This window comes from Primulina tabacum, chromosome 13, assembly GCF_025594145.1.
Source record: "Primulina tabacum isolate GXHZ01 chromosome 13, ASM2559414v2, whole genome shotgun sequence".
NCBI lineage: Eukaryota > Viridiplantae > Streptophyta > Magnoliopsida > Lamiales > Gesneriaceae > Primulina > Primulina tabacum.
Window position 1 is genome coordinate 35,122,768 of NC_134562.1, and position 17,607 is coordinate 35,140,374.

General features: G+C 38.2%; 2 protein-coding genes across 6 annotated transcripts; both read left to right on the top strand.

Annotated features, from left to right (window-relative positions):
• The first annotated feature begins 12 nt into the window (after positions 1-12).
• On the top strand, positions 13-5,118 carry LOC142522808 (putative 3-hydroxyisobutyrate dehydrogenase, mitochondrial). 5 transcript variants are annotated; one of them, XM_075626352.1, is made up of 11 exons: positions 13-317; positions 774-862; positions 1,049-1,163; positions 1,988-2,138; positions 2,731-2,810; positions 2,958-3,002; positions 3,485-3,580; positions 3,910-4,052; positions 4,149-4,233; positions 4,449-4,528; positions 4,833-5,117. In XM_075626352.1, the coding sequence occupies exons 1-11, from the start codon at positions 177-179 to the stop codon at positions 4,918-4,920; spliced, it is 1,113 nt and encodes a 370-aa protein (XP_075482467.1). In that variant the 5' UTR covers positions 13-176; the 3' UTR covers positions 4,921-5,117. The 5 variants fall into 5 exon arrangements, with proteins under 5 accessions (XP_075482467.1, XP_075482470.1, XP_075482466.1 ...); XM_075626351.1 differs by having other exon boundaries at positions 14-317; positions 2,728-2,810; positions 4,833-5,115; XM_075626355.1 differs by lacking the exon at positions 774-862 and having other exon boundaries at positions 2,728-2,810; positions 4,833-5,118.
• A 736-nt stretch (positions 5,119-5,854) lies between these two features.
• On the top strand, positions 5,855-17,506 carry LOC142523465 (small RNA 2'-O-methyltransferase-like). Its single transcript, XM_075627276.1, is given in 11 exon segments — positions 5,855-6,099; positions 11,683-12,072; positions 12,350-12,439; positions 13,012-13,469; positions 13,810-14,052; positions 14,212-14,669; positions 14,672-15,154; positions 15,327-15,478; positions 15,555-15,671; positions 16,689-16,826; positions 16,932-17,506. Coding segments are annotated over 10 exon segments (2,862 nt in total). The 5' UTR covers positions 5,855-6,099; positions 11,683-11,796; the 3' UTR covers positions 17,379-17,506.
• The last annotated feature ends 101 nt before the right edge of the window (positions 17,507-17,607 follow it).

A 17,607-nucleotide genomic window follows, 5' to 3' on the forward strand; every position in this document is an offset into this window, starting at 1 on the left:
AAACATGGGATTTATTACAAAAACCCGTCCTACGTTAAATATCATTTGTGGAGTATTTGAAAGGATCTGACGATGGTGACCCATAATCATTATTAATTTAATTACCAGATCAAAGAAACCCCTTTTTATCTCTCTTATCTCTCGATTTTGGCGAGAGGGGCGAAGAAAATTCAAGAATGGCTTCTTGTAGTGCTTACAGAAGATGGTTGGTGTCTCTTTATAGAGGCAATTCCAAGATCATCACTTCATCTATTTTATATAATAAACTCTCTTGGGCTCGCATGAGTTCGTCATCCCTTGTCTCTTCACAATTTGAAGTGAGAGCTCTCTCCTTTTATCGTTTCGTTTTTACAACTTGTGATGTCTTGAAATTCTTATGCTCTTTTGCCGGTTGCACAGTTCTTGCGTTTTTTTTGTCCACTCATCTGCTTGCGTGAAATTCAGTTCGCCGAATCTTGAAAGAATTACATTATATCAGTTTCGGTTTATAACAAAGAACTGTTTCTTTCGTGTTGTTACACTGTACATCATCATTGCGTGAAACTCAGTTCCCGAATGTTAAACAAATCCTCATGATTCTTGAATTAATATCATACGCCCATCTTGTCTGCTCATCCACTGCGTGGAACCAAAGAAATGAGAACGAGTACCCGCATCTTTGATGAATAATTTTCATTTGAACTTTGTTATAAATCACTTGACTTTTGATTAAATATTATTGTGGTTTCCTATCCTGATGGATATGAGTTTATTGTTCAATTTATCAATCACAGAGAGTTGGATTCATAGGGCTGGGAAACATGGGATCTCGAATGGCAAATAACTTGATTAAAGCTGGATACAATGTCCTGGTTCATGATGTGTAATTTATTCATCTCTATATTTCCATCCTTGTTGCAGTATTCGTGTATAACATGGGACCTTTTTCTTGATCCTTCCTACTTCTCTCAAATCTTTTGAGTTTGTTTTATAAACAAAAGAAAGCGATCAGTTCTTGGGAGCACATAAATCTTATAACACGATCTTTTCTACTCTATATTTGGCACAGAAACCTTGATGTCATGAAGAAATACTCTGACAATGGCATTCTTACAAAAAATTCACCTTTTGAAGTTGCAGAAGAATGTGATGTTGTAATCACTATGTTGCCATCGTCAACACATGTAAGCTTTTAATTTAATTTGTGTCGCTATATGAAGATATAGCCATCTAATATCATCGAAGCTCATGGCTATAATCATGGAATGGTGCATTACATGGTGCAAATCGTGAAGCAAAGTTTCTGGATCAACATATTAGATGATGGAAAAGAATCAACCTAGGTTCAAGTGTTGATAGTGTAAAATGATGAAAGAGGTTGCCATGTGAACTACTTCTCATGAACACAATCTAGTTATCCTTTATAAGGAAATAGATGATATTCAAATAATTGAACCAGTACAAATTATTTATAAGTTACTAGTCATTTAGAATCGATAGTTTCTTGATTAACTTAATGTTACCTCCTGGATTTCTCATTTTCTCTTGCTTATCTTATCTTGTTTATGAAACGACCAGTGAAAGAGGAGTTTCTGAGTCCTACTGGGGGGTACTATTCCGTTCGAATTTGATCAAGCTAAATCACATGGTTTCACTTCTGATATATATACAATCAAAATATCAAGTCCCCATTTTGAATTTAGTTGCACCTGATACTCCCATCTTAACTGTTGATTAACTCTCAGACAAAGAGTTATCCGTTTGTGATTCATTTATACCTAGCTGGCCAGTTTATGTGGTCCTGAGCTCTGTTCCTGTATCGTAGATATCTTTAAATATGTCATTATGATCAATAGCCATGTCAACCCGTTGCACATCCTCTATATTGGCCCAAATAAAATGAAGAAACTTCTACCCATTGGCATTGAAGTTACTTTGAGAATTACTTTTTCTACCGTGTATCTATCTCAGTTCATCCGACAAAAATTCTGTGTTCTTGTACATTTAGGTGATGGATGTTTACACTGGACGAAAAGGTTTCCTTAGTGATGGGAATTTGCTTAGACCACAACTGTTCATAGATTCCTCTACGATTGATCCTCAAACGTCTAGAACAGTTTCTAAAGCCATTTCTGGTTGTAAATTAAAGGAAGATAGGGGTATGTTATCGTTTATTAACCATCAAATAGTTGATTTATTTCCTTATTTTGATTGGTTGTTAAAAAATTCACCGTTTGCTACCGTATCCTTATCTTTCGCTGATTAATATCTATGGGCTATCGGGTATTTTTTTGCTATTTAAACATAATGACTACTCTGTAAATAATGCCTGGTCTTTCTAAACTTCCTTTCTCATAAATATAATGTCTTTTGATCTTTATCGTCAAAGCAGCATTCTTTTCCATCAAAATATGTTACAATGTTCTCATCCAGTGCACACATTGTTCTTGATTTGATGGAGAATGCTGTAATTTAAATCTTTTACCAAATAGCAGTTGTTTGGTACAATTTATAATGCCTGTTCTCACAGGGTCTGCGTAAACAAAGTTGAAGTTCAAAACCTTTTCCTACTTCTTTAATAATCTTATTGCCTCTGATTTAATTTTAGTTTCTACAGAGCAGATTCCGTGAGTCAATATGTATTCCCTATTTTGCTATTCATAAATGTACTGAATCTCCCATAGTTCGCGATCTGGTTGCACATATTCCTGTGAGTTGTTGCAAGATCTGATTGCATATATTCCTTAGGAGGTAGTGGGTCTCCTGCTATATTGGATGCTCCTGTATCTGGTGGTGTTCTATCAGCTGAGACTGGCTCACTCACTTTCATGGTATAGTTGTGGAAGTTTTTGACTTGATTTCCTTGAAAGTATTCATGGTACTTCTGTTTGATTCCAGTAAAGCTAATCATGGAAAATGTGACTATCGAAAACCATTTTATTTTGATGTCTTAATGCTTGTTGGAATTTTTTTCCTAGTCATGGCTCCGTTGGTTCCAACGTCTTTTGAAAGCGAGGGCTCTAGTGCTTTTGATCTCAATAAACAAGTCATGCTGTTAAAATTTTATTTGCATTATTAGGCTGCTATTCAACAGAGCAACGCTTCTGCTTGATAAATTTTTGTTCAGACAAGTGACAACATGTATCAACCCCTACTCATTTTTCTTTCCCCATTCAAACCTGTTGCTTAATTTTCTGATTATTCAGGTCCATGTCTACAAGAAACTTCAGTGTCCGTCTTTTTCTTTACAAGGTCTTTTTTGGTGATTGACCAACTTTTATCATATGAATCCAGCAATCCAATGGTTACGGTTTCTTGATTTAATATTTAACGGTTCATTGTTCTCTCTCTTCCATTGATAAGTTTGCCATGATTCAGAACTGTAAGCTGGTCTCATAGTTCATGTTGTTTGACATATTTCAGGATGTCTTTTGTTTTTGGTTGGAGAAGCCGATCTTTCAAATTCTCGAACTTATTATAGCAGTATATGACGTGTCTTCTTCAGGTCGGTGGCTCAGAGCAAGCATATATGTCTTCAAAGCCTTTGCTTCTCTCAATGGGCAAAAACATCATACACTGTGGTGGTCCAGGAAATGGTTCGGTATGGTCTTGTTTGGAACCTTTTGCCCATGCGTATCTGGTTGCAAAATTTTAAGCATCTCTAAGCCGAGGAAGTAGCATATGAATCGTCCTTGAGCTTTTCATCATCCACATTTCCTATTTCCGCTTACTTGTTCGCTGTTAACAAAATGAAATTTTTTAATATCAGGTTCCTTTACACTATATTTCAATAGTATTCACTCATAAAAATAGCGAGTGGACAGAGAATACAAGTGTCACTTGAATGGATATTCACTTGCACAGTTCCTTTACAAAATCATAGACTTGAACACTTGGTAGAATTAACTCTCTAATTTTGGTACTATCTAGGCAGCAAAGATTTGTAATAATTTGGCCTTAGCTGTTAGCATGCTTGGGGTTTCTGAAGCCTTTGCACTTGGTCAATCACTTGGAATTTCAGCCCATACTTTAACAAAGATATTTAATTCTTCAAGTGCTCGCTGTTGGAGCAGGTAAAATGCTATTTGATATCTTACTGGATTTAATTGATGCACGGTTGAGGCATGGTATTATAAATATGATTACACAAATTTCCATATCATTCACAGTGATAGTTACAATCCAGTGCCTGGAGTGATGGATGGAGTGCCAGCTTCTAGGAATTATGAAGGCGGCTTTGCTGCCAAACTAATGGTATATGGTTCCATCACCTTATACAAGCTGATTCATGCCAAATACTCCACAGTATCTCCAACCATATGTGCTTCACAGATACCTCATAATTAAATTTAGCTTCGGTTAAAATGCATCTCTTTCAACTTTGCTGCTGGCCCTCTTCGTGAATTGTTAGAACATTACTCGCTTCAAACTTTGATGTGGTCGTGTTCATTTTCCCTCTCTGTATTTAGGCAAAAGATTTAGGCCTTGCAGCAGTATCAGCCAAAGAAGTTGGCCTATCTAGTCCATTGACGTTTCTAGCAGAGAGGATGTAAGTTCTGGACTTTTGACTTCTTCAGAGCATGGCAAACTTGTTAATGAACCCTTTTCATTTGCACCAAGATAACATCTTCTGATACTTGATCAGACATTTATAATTTCCTGCCTGAGAGAAAGAGGGATCGGCAGGACGACCACCCCTCTCTATGAACATATGATTTCCCCGTAAAATACAAAAACTGTTATGGATTCCCCAGTCAAGGGAGCTTACCTTACCGATATGATGAAGTACTAATAAGAACTTTACATGTTTGTTAACTAAACATGAATTGATAATACACTAACATGGTTTGCAGATTCACAGAGCTTTGCAATGAAGGTCATGGGGTAAAGGATTTCTCCTGTGTTTTTCGCCATTATTTTTCTGGGAAGGATGAGTTGTAACTTTATCTTGGATCTTTGGTCTATAAAACTTTTCTTTATTTGTCGTCCATTCTGCTGCATATTGGAAAAATGTTCTCATAAAACTTTTTTTCTTCCAATTTTTCTCTTGGATTTTGTTGCTAGTAGCACCACAACTGGGCTTGTGTGAGAGTTTGTGCCTCCTGGGAAATCGGGAAATGTCTCAAGGATGCATCCAATTATTGTTGTTTGTTCTTGTATTTGGGGTTCACTGAAAAATTATGAACGTCACACTAATAAATAACCACCTTTGGATTGCCTAGGGTGGCATCGAATTACTCCACGTCTTTGTTAATATTCACGGACAAAAAGTGAACTGTGGAAAAATAAGCATACCCGAACTCTCCGACTTGACACGAGACAAATAAAGAAAAAATTCCATAAAAAATTAAAGATAAGATAAGATTGAATTATATATATATATATATATTGCATTACAAAATGGTTATTTTTGAAAATTCTTTAAAAGGAAAGTATGGAGAATTCTTTATTTATTTCAAACAGCAATACCGCATTCTATTTAAATCGTGTGTTCACAAGAGGATCACAACACATTTTAAAATTCCATAGCCCAAAAGATCATTCTTTCTTCAACATTCATTGCATTTTGCCAAAATACGCATGTTTTTTTTTAAAAAAAAAAAACTTTAGCAAGTCGAATCAAATTTATTTACTTTCCCTTTCTTTTACAACTTTTCGATTTAATTTACTATTTTTAAGCTACTTATATTACATTATTTTGTTTTACATACATATATTTATACACACAAAAATTATAAAAATAATCTATTTGATTTTTATGGTTATCTTCAGAATTATATTTCACATGGGTTTTATTAAGCATCGAGTTAGGAATCGCACTGCAGAGAACTGTAGGGATAGGCAACGGAGGTATTCGCTTCATGAATAAAAGGTCCTTCCTACAGTCCTACCAGTCGTCTCCCAGTCTCCCTTGCATAACCCAAAACCCAGTACTACTACTCCGTGCTGCTGAAACTTTTGGGTGTCTTTTAGGAAGAAAAAATAAATAAGAAAAAAAAAAGAAAAACGTTTGGAGTGCCAATCCCTTGTCCTCTCTCACACACATCACGCAGAACACACTGATAACCACCCGTAATCATGCAGAGGAGCGTTTACACAGTAAGCATTGCTGATGCGAAGGCACTTTTTTTATTATTATTATTATTATCAAATACCCTTTTTTGTTTTCTTTGATTTGATGGTATGGTGAAATGGTACCTTTTTTTGGTCATTCTGATTTTTTGGGTATCTCTCTCCTTTCTTGGAAGGTTTAGCGCGTTACTGAAAGGGTGTTTGATATTGTGCTGTGTTCTTCTGCGTTTGGCTAATAGAACGCTGAATCCAAGTGAATATATTCTTAAAGTGATTGCTTGTTTTATAATTTTCTTGGTCGAATGATGATGCTATTTTTGGTAAATCTTGATTTGTTTTATGTTCATCTCTCTGTCAAGGGAATAGATTTGGATATATATTCTTTTCAGAACAGGGTAAGGGTAAAGTGGATTCATATTTTATCTTCAGCCCTTGGTAAAATACTTGGTTCTCTTTCGGCCACAAGAACCGGGCCTTGGCCGCTGAGGCTCAATGTGGGAACCTCTTTGCCTCCTTCAACCCTGGCTTTTTATAGAATCCCATAACGATGTGATTAGAGGTGGAATCATTTACTTCTTTCTTTGTACTGTTGGGAAATTACCCCGAAGCGATGCCGACACCGATGATAATATAGTACCCAAAATACTTGCGGAATAAAATAACCAAGAACAACACAAAGATTTACGTGGTTCACCCAAGATAGGCTACGTCCACGGAGCACTGCAACCTTTTATAACTGGAAGAAAATATTAAAACAAGTGTATACACCAATACACTCAATATTCCTCACACTCCCAAACCCGAGTATACCGAGAAAATAATTTCTCTAACTCACACAAGAGAATTCCCGCACTCAAGAAAAAAATACACTCTTTTTTTCTCTGCACTCTCTTTTTATCAAAGCTGAAAAGCTTTTGATTTTGTGATACAATAACTGAAGGAGTTGAGCTCTATTTATAACCAGAATTCTTAAGCCAAAACAGAAAATCTCCCGATGTGGGATTTCATTTTCTGATTTTTAAATTCCGCGTGGGCCCCACCTCATTAAAAACTCAACTAACAATTCTCCCACTTGAAGATTTGATTTCAATCATGTCTTCACACCATTATTGCAGCAGCTCATATATCTCCATTTATACTTGCAGTCCGACTGAAGTTGAACACAACTTCAGTTTGTCAATGGTTACTGTCTTTGTGAGCATATCGGCTGGGTTCTTACTTCCAGGAATCTTCTCCAGCATCAAGATTCCATCTTCCAACACTGATATGATGAAATGGTACCTAACCTGTATATGCTTTGTCCTAGCATGATAAACAGGATTTTTTGCTAAATGAATAGCACTCTGACTGTCACAGTGTAACGTGCTATCTTCAAGCTTCTGACCCAATTCTTCCAGAAATGATCTCAACCATATCATCTCCTTGCTAGCTTCTGTAACTGCTACATACTCAGCTTCAGTAGTCGAAAGCGCAACAATCTTTTGCAGCTTAGACACCCAGCTTACAACTGTACCACCTAATGTGAACACATATCCAGTAGTACTTTTCCTGCCATCCAGGTCACCACCCATATCGGCATCGACAAAACCATGTAAGCCCAATTTTGACCTCCTGAAGCATAAAGAACAACTAGCAGTACCTTTCAAATACCTGAGAATCCACTTAACTGCTTTCCAGTGTTGCTTTCCTGTATTACTCATAAACCTGCTCACAACTCCCACTGCATGTGCTACGTCTGGTCTTGTACACACCATTGCATACATGAAGCTTCCGACAGCAGAAGCATAAGGAACCTTATTCATATAAGTCTTCTCCTGCTCCGTCGATGGTGATTGTGCTTTGGTTAGTTTGAAATGACTAGCCAAAGGAGTACTCACAGATTTAGCTTCATTCATATTAAATCTGCTAACCACCTTTTTCACGTACTCTTCTTGTGATAACTTCAAGAATCCATTCACCCGGTCTCTTAAGATCCTCATTCCAAGGATTTGCTTTGCAGCACCCAAATCCTTCATGGCAAATTCCTTTGATAAATCTTTTTTCAATTTCTCAATTTCTTCCCGACAAGCTCCAGCTATCAGCATATCATCTACATATAGCAGTAGTATGATATAAGAACCGTCAAACTTTTTCACATAACAGCAGTGATCAGCTTGACACCTTAGGAAACCATTATTACTCATGAATCCGTCAAACTTCTTGTACCACTGTCTTGGAGCTTGTTTGAGACCGTACAAGCTCTTCTGAAGTTTGCACACCATTCTCTCTTTTCCCCGTACTTCAAAACCCTGTGGCTGCTTCATATAAATTTCTTCATCCAGGTGACCGTGAAGAAACACAGTCTTTACATCCAACTGCTCCAAATGTAAGTCTTCCTTCGCCACTAGTCCAAGTATTGTCCTGATAGTGGTTAATTTAACAACCGGAGAGAAAATCTCGGTGTAATCAATTCCTTCCCGTTGTTGGAAGCCTTTTACAACAAGTCTTGCCTTGTACCACTTGCTACCATCATGCTCTTCTTTTAACCGGTACACCCACTTGTTATGTAACGCTTTTTTGCCTTGTGGAATTTCTGTCAACTCCCACGTCTGATTGGATGACAGTGAATCCATCTCATCTTCCATGGCCAACTCCCACTTGGTTGAATCATCATTTTGCATTGCCTCTTCATAGGTCTCCGGTTCACCTTTGTCTGTCAGCAAAATATAGTGAAGTGCAGGGGAGTATCTCTCAGGTGGTCTGATGGTTCTCAAAGATCTCCTGAGTTCAATCATCGGAGTTTGTGGGTCATCATCTTGTACAGTTTCTTCTTTATTTTCCTGGTTACTGGTTTTCGATTCATTCACAGGAATATATGTCAATGGCACTTCATCAGTCTTCTTAACTTCAGGACATTCATCTCTAGCTCCAATGTCTGACTTGTCCTTGTACAAAAGTTGCTCATTAAAGATTACATCCCTGCTCCGAATGATCTTCCGATTTTGGTCATCCCAGAAACGATAACCAAACTCATTATCTCCATAACCAATAAAGAAGCACTTCTTTGATTTCGGATCAAGTTTTGTTCTGCTTGCTGAATCAATATGAACATAGGATAGACATCCAACACTTTCAAGAAAGAAAGGTTTACTTCTTTGCCGCTCCAAACCTCTTCGGGTATTTTGCAGTCAAGCGGTATTGAAGGTCTTCTGTTGACCAAATATGCTGCAGTGTTAACAGCATTAGCCCAGAATGATTTTGACAATCCAGAATGCAATCTCATGCTCCTTGCTCGTTCATTCAGGGTCCTGTTCATCCTTTCAGCTACACCATTCTGTTGAGGTGTACCAGGAATGGTTTTCTCCATCTTGATCCCGTTCTGTGCACAATATTTTTTAAACTCATCATCTTCATATTCTCCACCATTGTCAGACCGTAAGCACTTCACCTTCAAGTTGGTCTCATTTTCCACCATGGCTTTCCACCTTTTAAAGGTCTCGTAAACATCAGATTTATTTTTCAGAAAATAAACCCAAACTTTTCTACTCGAATCGTCAATGAATGTGACATAGTATCTCGAGCCTCCAAGGGATGTCACAGGAGATGGTCTCCATACATCAGTATGAACCAGCTCCAACTTTGCTGCTTTTGGTTCTCTACCGCCTTTTGAAAAGCTCACCTTCTTTTGCTTTCCAAGGATACATCTTTCACATAGTTGGTGTTCAACAGTCTTTAATTTTAGTAGCTTTCCTTTTGACACCAACATCTTCATTCCCTTCTCACTCATATGTCCAAGTCTATAATGCCATAGACTTGTATTGGCTCCAGCATCCACAGCTGCTAATGTGTCTCTGCAACTGGAAGTCATATACAATGTTCCAGTTTTCTTTCCTCGAGCAACAATCATGGCTCCTTTGTTCACTTTCCAGGAACCATCACCGAAGATCACATTGTGGCCTTCATCATCGAGCTGTCCCACTGAGATCAGATTGCGTGTCAATTTTGGTACATGCCTGACTTTGTTGATTTTCCAGACAGATCCATTTGACATCTTCATCCGTACATCACCCATACCAACAATTTCCAAGGGTTTTCCATCGGCCAGGAAAACTTTTCCGTAATCGTCAGCGATGTAATTATCAAATACATCGCGATCACCGGTGGCATGAAACGAAGCTCCCGAGTCCATAACCAAAGAATCAACAGGGCTTTCCATGGATAATAGCAGAGCATCATGTACTTCCTCAGTGACAGCATTGGCATTATTCTTCGTTGATCTGCAGTTCTTTTTCAGGTGACCAGTCTCACCACAGCTCCGGCACTTCACATTCTTTTCAAGGATATTTTTGTCTTTTCCATTTCTTGATTTGGATCTACCGCGCCATCGGTTGGAACTCCTTTCACCACTCCTGCCTCTTCCTCTGTTATCAAGATTTAGAGCAGATCTCGATGATGTTGCTTCACCCGAGTCTTTCCTGCGAACTTCTTCAGCAAGGATTTGATCTCTATCATCATTGAGTTGTAGTTTCCCTTTTCCAACAGAGTTGCTAACCGCTGCCCGCATCGGTTCCCAATTGTCTGGTAAAGACGCCAGAAGAATAAGTGCCCGAATCTCATCATCAAATTTGATGTCCACCGATGTCAGCTGAGAGACAATCGTGTTGAATTCATTTATGTGTTTTGCCACCGAAGCACCTTCTCTCATCTTCAAGTTGAATAGCTTCTTCATGAGATGTACTTTATTGTTTGCTGATGGCTTCTCATACATGTCTGACAGAATAGTCATCATCTCCTCCGTGGTTTTGGCCTCCGCCACGTTATGCGCCACGTTCTTCGTTAGGGTCAGTCGTATCACACCTAACACCTGTCGATCAAGGAGCTCCCAATCATCATCCTCCATCTTTTCCGGTTTCTTTCCTGATAGAGGTTGATGCAGCTTCTTACTGTACAGATAATCTCTTATCTGTAACCGCCAGAACGAAAAATCTGTTCCGTCGAACTTGTTGATTCCCGGTCCCGATCCATCATCTCCGGCCATCGCTTCTCTAACCTTAGCAAAAAATCTAAAAAATCTTTTCTGATGTGGAAGATCAGACAAAGCTGCAACCACAGAGCATACTCAGAATTTTTAAGAATTTTCACAACAAGGCTATGATACCAGTTGTTGGGAAATTACCCCGAAGCGATGCCGACACCGATGATAATATAGTACCCAAAATACTTGCGTAATAAAATAACCAACAACAACACAAAGATTTACGTGGTTGACCCAAAATAGGCTACGTCCACGGAGCACTGCAACTTCTATAACTGGAAGAAAATATTACAACAAGTATATACACCAATACACTCAATATTCCTCACACTCCCAAACTCGAGTATACCGAGAAAATAATTTCTCTAACTCACACAAGAGAATTCCCGCACTCAAGAAAAAAATACACTCTTTTTTTTCTATGCACTCTCTTTTTATCAAAGCTAAAAAGCTTTTAATTTTGGGATACAATAACTGAAAGAGTTGAGCTCTATTTATAACCAGAATTCTTAAGCCAAAACAGAAAATCTCCCGATGTGGGATTTCATTTTCTATTTTTAAATTTTCGCGTGGGCCCCACCTCATTATAAATTCACTGAACATGTACTACTACACAGGAAGAATGACAGCATTTGGGTTTTCACTTTGTGCAGGAGCTTGGCCCTGGGAACACAGTTCTTGATAGGTGAGAGCCAAATAAGATTTCACCCCTAACCTAAACTGCTGGGATAATGATGGAAACAGTGAAATCCACATCTAACGCTGCGAAAAAGCCACCGATGACACCCAAGGCAATTATACACCAGAGATTTGGTGATAAAGCCATCTATAAGGTTGAGGAAGTACAAGATTTAACTCAAAACGGATGTCCAGGGCTAGCCGTCCTGCAGAAGGGACCCTGCCTCTACCGATGCACCCTACTACTTCCTGAAATTGTTGTTGTCTCTGATTCCTTTAAAAGGAAAAAGGATGCTGAACAATCAGCTGCAGAGAAGGCCATAGAAAAGGTTTCACATTTTATTCTTTGTCGGTAACAAAGTTTTAGACTGTTTCTTCCTTTTACGACCCAGCAAACACTATTATCATAGATTCAACTGATTGTTTGTTTCTGATTTACCTTGTATAAAAATCAGTATGATAAAGCCGTGATTTTCCAGCTATTTTATCCCTGAATTTATGTTGATTTCTTTGGGTTTCCTTGTTTCTGGACCTGAGATCTGAAATCTGTTGTTACTATCCCAAAGCATGCATTCTTTATCTGTAAAATCTAAATGTGCCTTGCAGCTTGGAATTCGTCAGAAAGAATATAAGCCTACCATACTTGAAGCATGGGATGATTTGACTAGCCGTCTTGTTTTTCTATTTGCTAATGAGGTATGTGCCTGCAGTATATCAGTTCTAGTCTGGGTGGTACAAAGCTTATTAGATGGACTTGTGTGAATGAACTGCCTCTTCTTGTCATACCTTGCACACTTTCATTCTATTTGAATTTGTCTCCACTATTAAGGAGTTATGATATTGCTCTCCATAATAGTCATCATTGATCTTAATTTTTCCTTTTAAACATCAGATTCATCTTCCCTTTTGTCATGTTAAATTTTAAGCCTTTTTCAATGAGCAAATTGGAGTTATATAGATTGTGGTTAAGGGCGATATAGTAGGGGTTCTAGCACTTCTGCTGAGATGGGATTGTTCGACAACTAACGTGATTTGGTTCACGGGTGTGGCGTCTGTTCCTCTTTTTCTTTCAGAAAACTGAAAATTTGGATTGTTTCTTTTGCGTGTTGGTGCCTGTTGATGTCACAATGCAGTAAGGACAATTAGCTTATGAAGAGAATGTTCTGGATCTATATGTTCGTTTGATGCTTTGTTCTATATGCAGTTAAAGTTTACTTTCCGTTCACTTTTTGACTCCAAGTTTCCCATTTTCTTTGGTATTTGTGAAGTTCCTTTCTTCTCTCCACCCACTCAGTGGTCACTTCAGAGCAGCTTTGAGAAGAGAAGGCCACTTCAATGGTTGTATTCCTGTGTCTGTGATAGCACTTTATGATGCAAAGATTGGTAACATATGTACACACATAAATCCTGCAGCTGAATCGAATCCACTGCTAGTGATGTCACTAGTTCTCAAGGCAGCAGCAAAACAAAATGATATGGTTTTGCCATTTGAGGAGCAACTTTCACTAAAGAGGAGAAACCCGTATCCTCCTGAGATCATACAACCTTCTACAGACCATGGATCAAGCTTGTGTTATGGCAGTACAATTGAAGTAATACGGATTCCAGCTTCACTATACAAGGATGTGGAAAACTTGAAGCTTAACATTGCTGAAACTGGTTATTACCTTGATGTTATTGGTCATGAATTAGGTGTGAATGAGGCTTCCAATGTTCTGATATCCAGGTGAGGTTAGTACGCATATGGGATGAAAGATGGGTACTCTCTCCTGTCTGCTACTTTCCGAAAGCTTACTGGATCAAGTTCGTTACGGATTTAAGGCATGATGAACACTGCTTAGCTAACATTTGGAAATAATACAAGTCCTTAATTATGAAGATGGTCTTCTTATCTGGACTAATGGGGTTACAAGTAGAATTTATCTCCAATGAGAAACATGCATGTAGAAAATGAGCTGTGTAATTCATGTTCCATATAATGGGTGATTGCCCCATTTATTCTGTAAGATATCTTGCAAGTTTTTGTTTTTCTATCTGTAACTAAATAAAAATCTAATCATATGCAGAACGATAGGCAAAGCTTCCTCCGAATTGAGAATATATTCCCCTGCTCCCAAGCGACAGCTCTGGGACTATTTGTCAGAGCATGATGTGAAACAATACATTCATCTTGAAGAACCATTAAATGAGAGGGCAAGTTACTTCTCTGGTCAATTTATATATGGTGATGCAATTTTGGCATCTGTCGGTTACACGTGGAAGTCTACTGATCTTTTCCATGAAGCTGTTGCCTTGCGCACATATTATAGGTTGGACTCTAGCTCTGTCAGGGGCTGTTAATCGTCCCCATTAATTTTTGAAATAGAAGTGTTTCGGTCTGCGACATTCCTACATGGGGACACTTCTACTCTGATGCTTTGAGAACTTGCGTGTCACCTAATACAGTTTTTTTTAATCTCGTTGTCTAGGATACTCGTGAACAAGATACCTAACGGGGCATATAAGATATCTAGAGAGGCAATACTCGCTGCTAACTTGCCATTAGCATTTACTACAAGAAACAATTGGAGAGGATCCTTGCCAAGGGACATCCTTTCTACCATCTGTCGTTTTCATCATCTATCTGAACCTGTTTTCTCTGTTCAATTAATTTCATCGGATTCATCTCAAGATTTACCTGGATCCCATAAAAAGCTGGAAGTCATGGAGGCTGATAGAGATGAAAAAAGTGAAGCAGTCCTTGCTGCTAGCTGTGGCCGTGGCAATCTGGTGGGATCTACTGAAGCATCTAGTTGTGAAGTAAAAATATATTCCAAAAAGCAGGAGTTGATCTTAAGCTGCTCGCCTCAAGAAGCTTATAGAAAGCAGAACGATGCCATCCAGAGTGCTGCTTTGAAAGTTCTATCTTGGTTGAATATATTTCTTGAAAACCTGACACATCTGTGGAGAAGCTGAACGAAGTTGCCGAAAAACTTGACATTCACTTATCTCTTCATTACCTCTCGAAGGAGTTTGCATCATGCCATTCTATTCATAAATGTGGAATCACAATTGCACAATCTCTCAAACTATTAAACTATAGCTGCAGTGGTAAAGTAGTTAAAGATGAACCGGCTTTTGTTGCTGTTGCGGGTCAAAGTTCTGGAATTACTCCCTCGAATGGCTCTCTAGCTTCTGTATGTTACTCTGTTTCGTTGGTCACTGATGGAGGCCGCATGAAGGAACACCTTGAAAGTTGTGAAGAGTTTGAATTTGAGGTAGGTAACGAAGCAGTGCTGCCTGATCTTGAAGTTGCTGTAGCACAAATGACTGTTGGCCAGTCTTCTAATGTTCAAACGGAATTGGTTCCCTGTGAGCTTATTTTGGCAGCAGCTGGTGATTCTGCAGCAACTTTATCGTTATTATCTTCAAGTAAGTAGTTTGTGCCATCATTTTTTGTTTGTATGTGAATCTCTCCTCTAAGGCTATACTGAATACTTGCTCATCTAAAATAACCAGACCCTAATCTTGCCAGGTAAAGACCTACTTCTTTATCCTCTTATCAGTTTATTTTGCCTCAGTTTCCTTCTGTGTTCTTTGGCAGGAAGCTGCAAATTGGAGTACAATATAACTCTAATGCGGGTGACAGAACCATTGGAAGAGAGGATGGAGCAAGCTTTATTCAGTCCCCCTCTGTCACAGCAGCGTGTTGAATTTGCAGTGCGACATATTAAAGAATTTTCTGCATTCTCGTTGGTATTAGCTGATATACTTCATACTGGTTTCGAGCTATAATGATTTGGTATTTGGGACTGATTCAATTTCATTGCAGGTTGATTTTGGTTGCGGTTCTGGAAGTTTATTGGATTCTTTGCTATTGTATCCTACCTCTCTGGAAAAAATTGTAGGTGTTGATATTTCGCGGAGAAGTCTTGCACGGGCAGCCAAGGTACGTAGCATTTACTGCTGTGTCATATAAAGCTGTTTAATGCTTTTGTTGTCATCTCCAGAATTTTTCTCTCTGTAAGTCTGTTTTTGTTTCTGTTATAAGCCGTTAGATGCTATCTCGAACAAGGTATTACTTCCCCCATTCCCCCAAAAAAAGTCGCCAACACAACTTTTGACGTGCTTGATTGGAGGTGAGATGAGGACTGATTAATAACCTCAAGATAACCAGTAATGGTCAACTATTTCTCGGGGCTCTCCTTCTTGATTGGACTAATCACAAGATATCTTAATTGCTGTAACAATAATTTTAGCCAGAAAGCAGGTAAACAAAATATTTGTGGCTCATTCCTGACTCGAATTTTCCAGCCAGCAAGGGAGGTTTATGACTTGCAGCTACATATATGATCCATTCCATAGGGATGTAATCGAGTCGAGTCGAGCCGAACTCTTGAATGTTTGAGCTTGGTTCGTTTATAATCGAGCCGAACTCGAGCTTTATTTAACGAATATATGCATGGCTCACGAGCTTATTCAAACCTTTATCGAGCCTAAACAAGCTTAATAAATATGAATTATACATTTAAATTTTTATTAAATTTATTAAAAAGTAAATTATATATTTAAAGAAAAATATATTATTCTTATTAAAATTTGTAAATTTATTATAATAAATAAATTTAATAGATTTTTATATATATTTCATAAACAATATGCAAAATCAATAAATCAAATATCAAAACTATTATTTTTTTATCTAAAAGATTACTAATGAACTTACCAACGAACATATTCACGAGCTAACGAGCCGAATACTGTAAAGCTTGAGTTTGGTTTGTTCATCTTAACGAGCCTCATTAAACGAGCTCAAACGAGCTTTTATCAAATCGAGCTTCGAATAGCTCACAAACGGTTTGGTTCGTTTACATCCCTACCATTCCAGCTAATTCTATGGACCAACTGTGCCTGTTTAATCTTAAAATCTTGTGGCAAATTACAAATTATCTTTCTACCACTGCAGTCCCTGCACACAAAATTAAACAGCTTATTGGGTGCCAAGGATACATCTAGCGTGATCAAGTCTGCAGTGCTATATGATGGCTCTATCACGAAATATGATTCCCGATTGCATGGTTTTGATATTGCAACTTGCTTGGAGGTACTTAGTTTCTCCTTTCTTACTTTGAAGCTGCTATGGTTCCAATTTTCTTTGCATTCATCTTGTTTCTGATTTGATAAACCCGGAAAATCATCATTCTGAAAGGTGATTGAGCATATGGAGGAGAAAGACGCGTGTTTATTTGGTGATGTAGTCCTCAGCTCTTTCTGCCCCAAGTTTCTTATTGTCTCTACCCCAAACTACGAGTACAATGTCATTCTTCAGGGATCTACGCCACAAAGCCAAGAAGAGGATCCAGATGAAAAAAATCAAGCCCAGAGCTGTAAATTCCGAAATCATGACCATAAATTTGAATGGACTAGATCACAGTTTAATCACTGGGCATCTGATTTGGCTGCTAGACATAATTACAGTGTTGCATTTAGTGGCGTTGGGGGATCTGCTGATACTGAACCTGGTTTTGCGTCCCAAATCGCTATATTTAGAAGATCCGATGATGACTATGATCGTGTGGCAAAAATGGAGTTTGGTCATCAATATGTAGTCCTATGGGAGTGGAACATCGAAGATCTGCTCCCAAAAAAAGAATAGTTTTGTTTTTCTAACATGATGCTGCTATGTTCGAACAATGTTTTTTGACATTTTACTGCAGTGGAAGTGAATATATGCACTAAAGACTTGTTTATATATAGGGACTCATGCAAAGAATATAGAGAATCACCGACTTATTCATCGAACTAACAAGAATAATTAAATAATGCTTAAAGTATGGAAGTGATTGCATGGCTCTTGAGTGATGGCACGGATCATAATGTTGTCC

Bases quoted from the DNA above. Each gene is read 5' to 3' on its own strand.
- LOC142522808 (XM_075626351.1), top strand. From the start codon at position 177: ATGGCTTCTTGTAGTGCTTACAGAAGATGGTTGGTGTCTCTTTATAGA. The intron at 863-1,048 runs GTAATTTATTCA...TATTTGGCACAG, and splicing joins AATGTCCTGGTTCATGATGT to AAACCTTGATGTCATGAAGA. The intron at 2,139-2,727 runs GTATGTTATCGT...TATATTCCTTAG, and splicing joins TAAATTAAAGGAAGATAGGG to GAGGTAGTGGGTCTCCTGCT.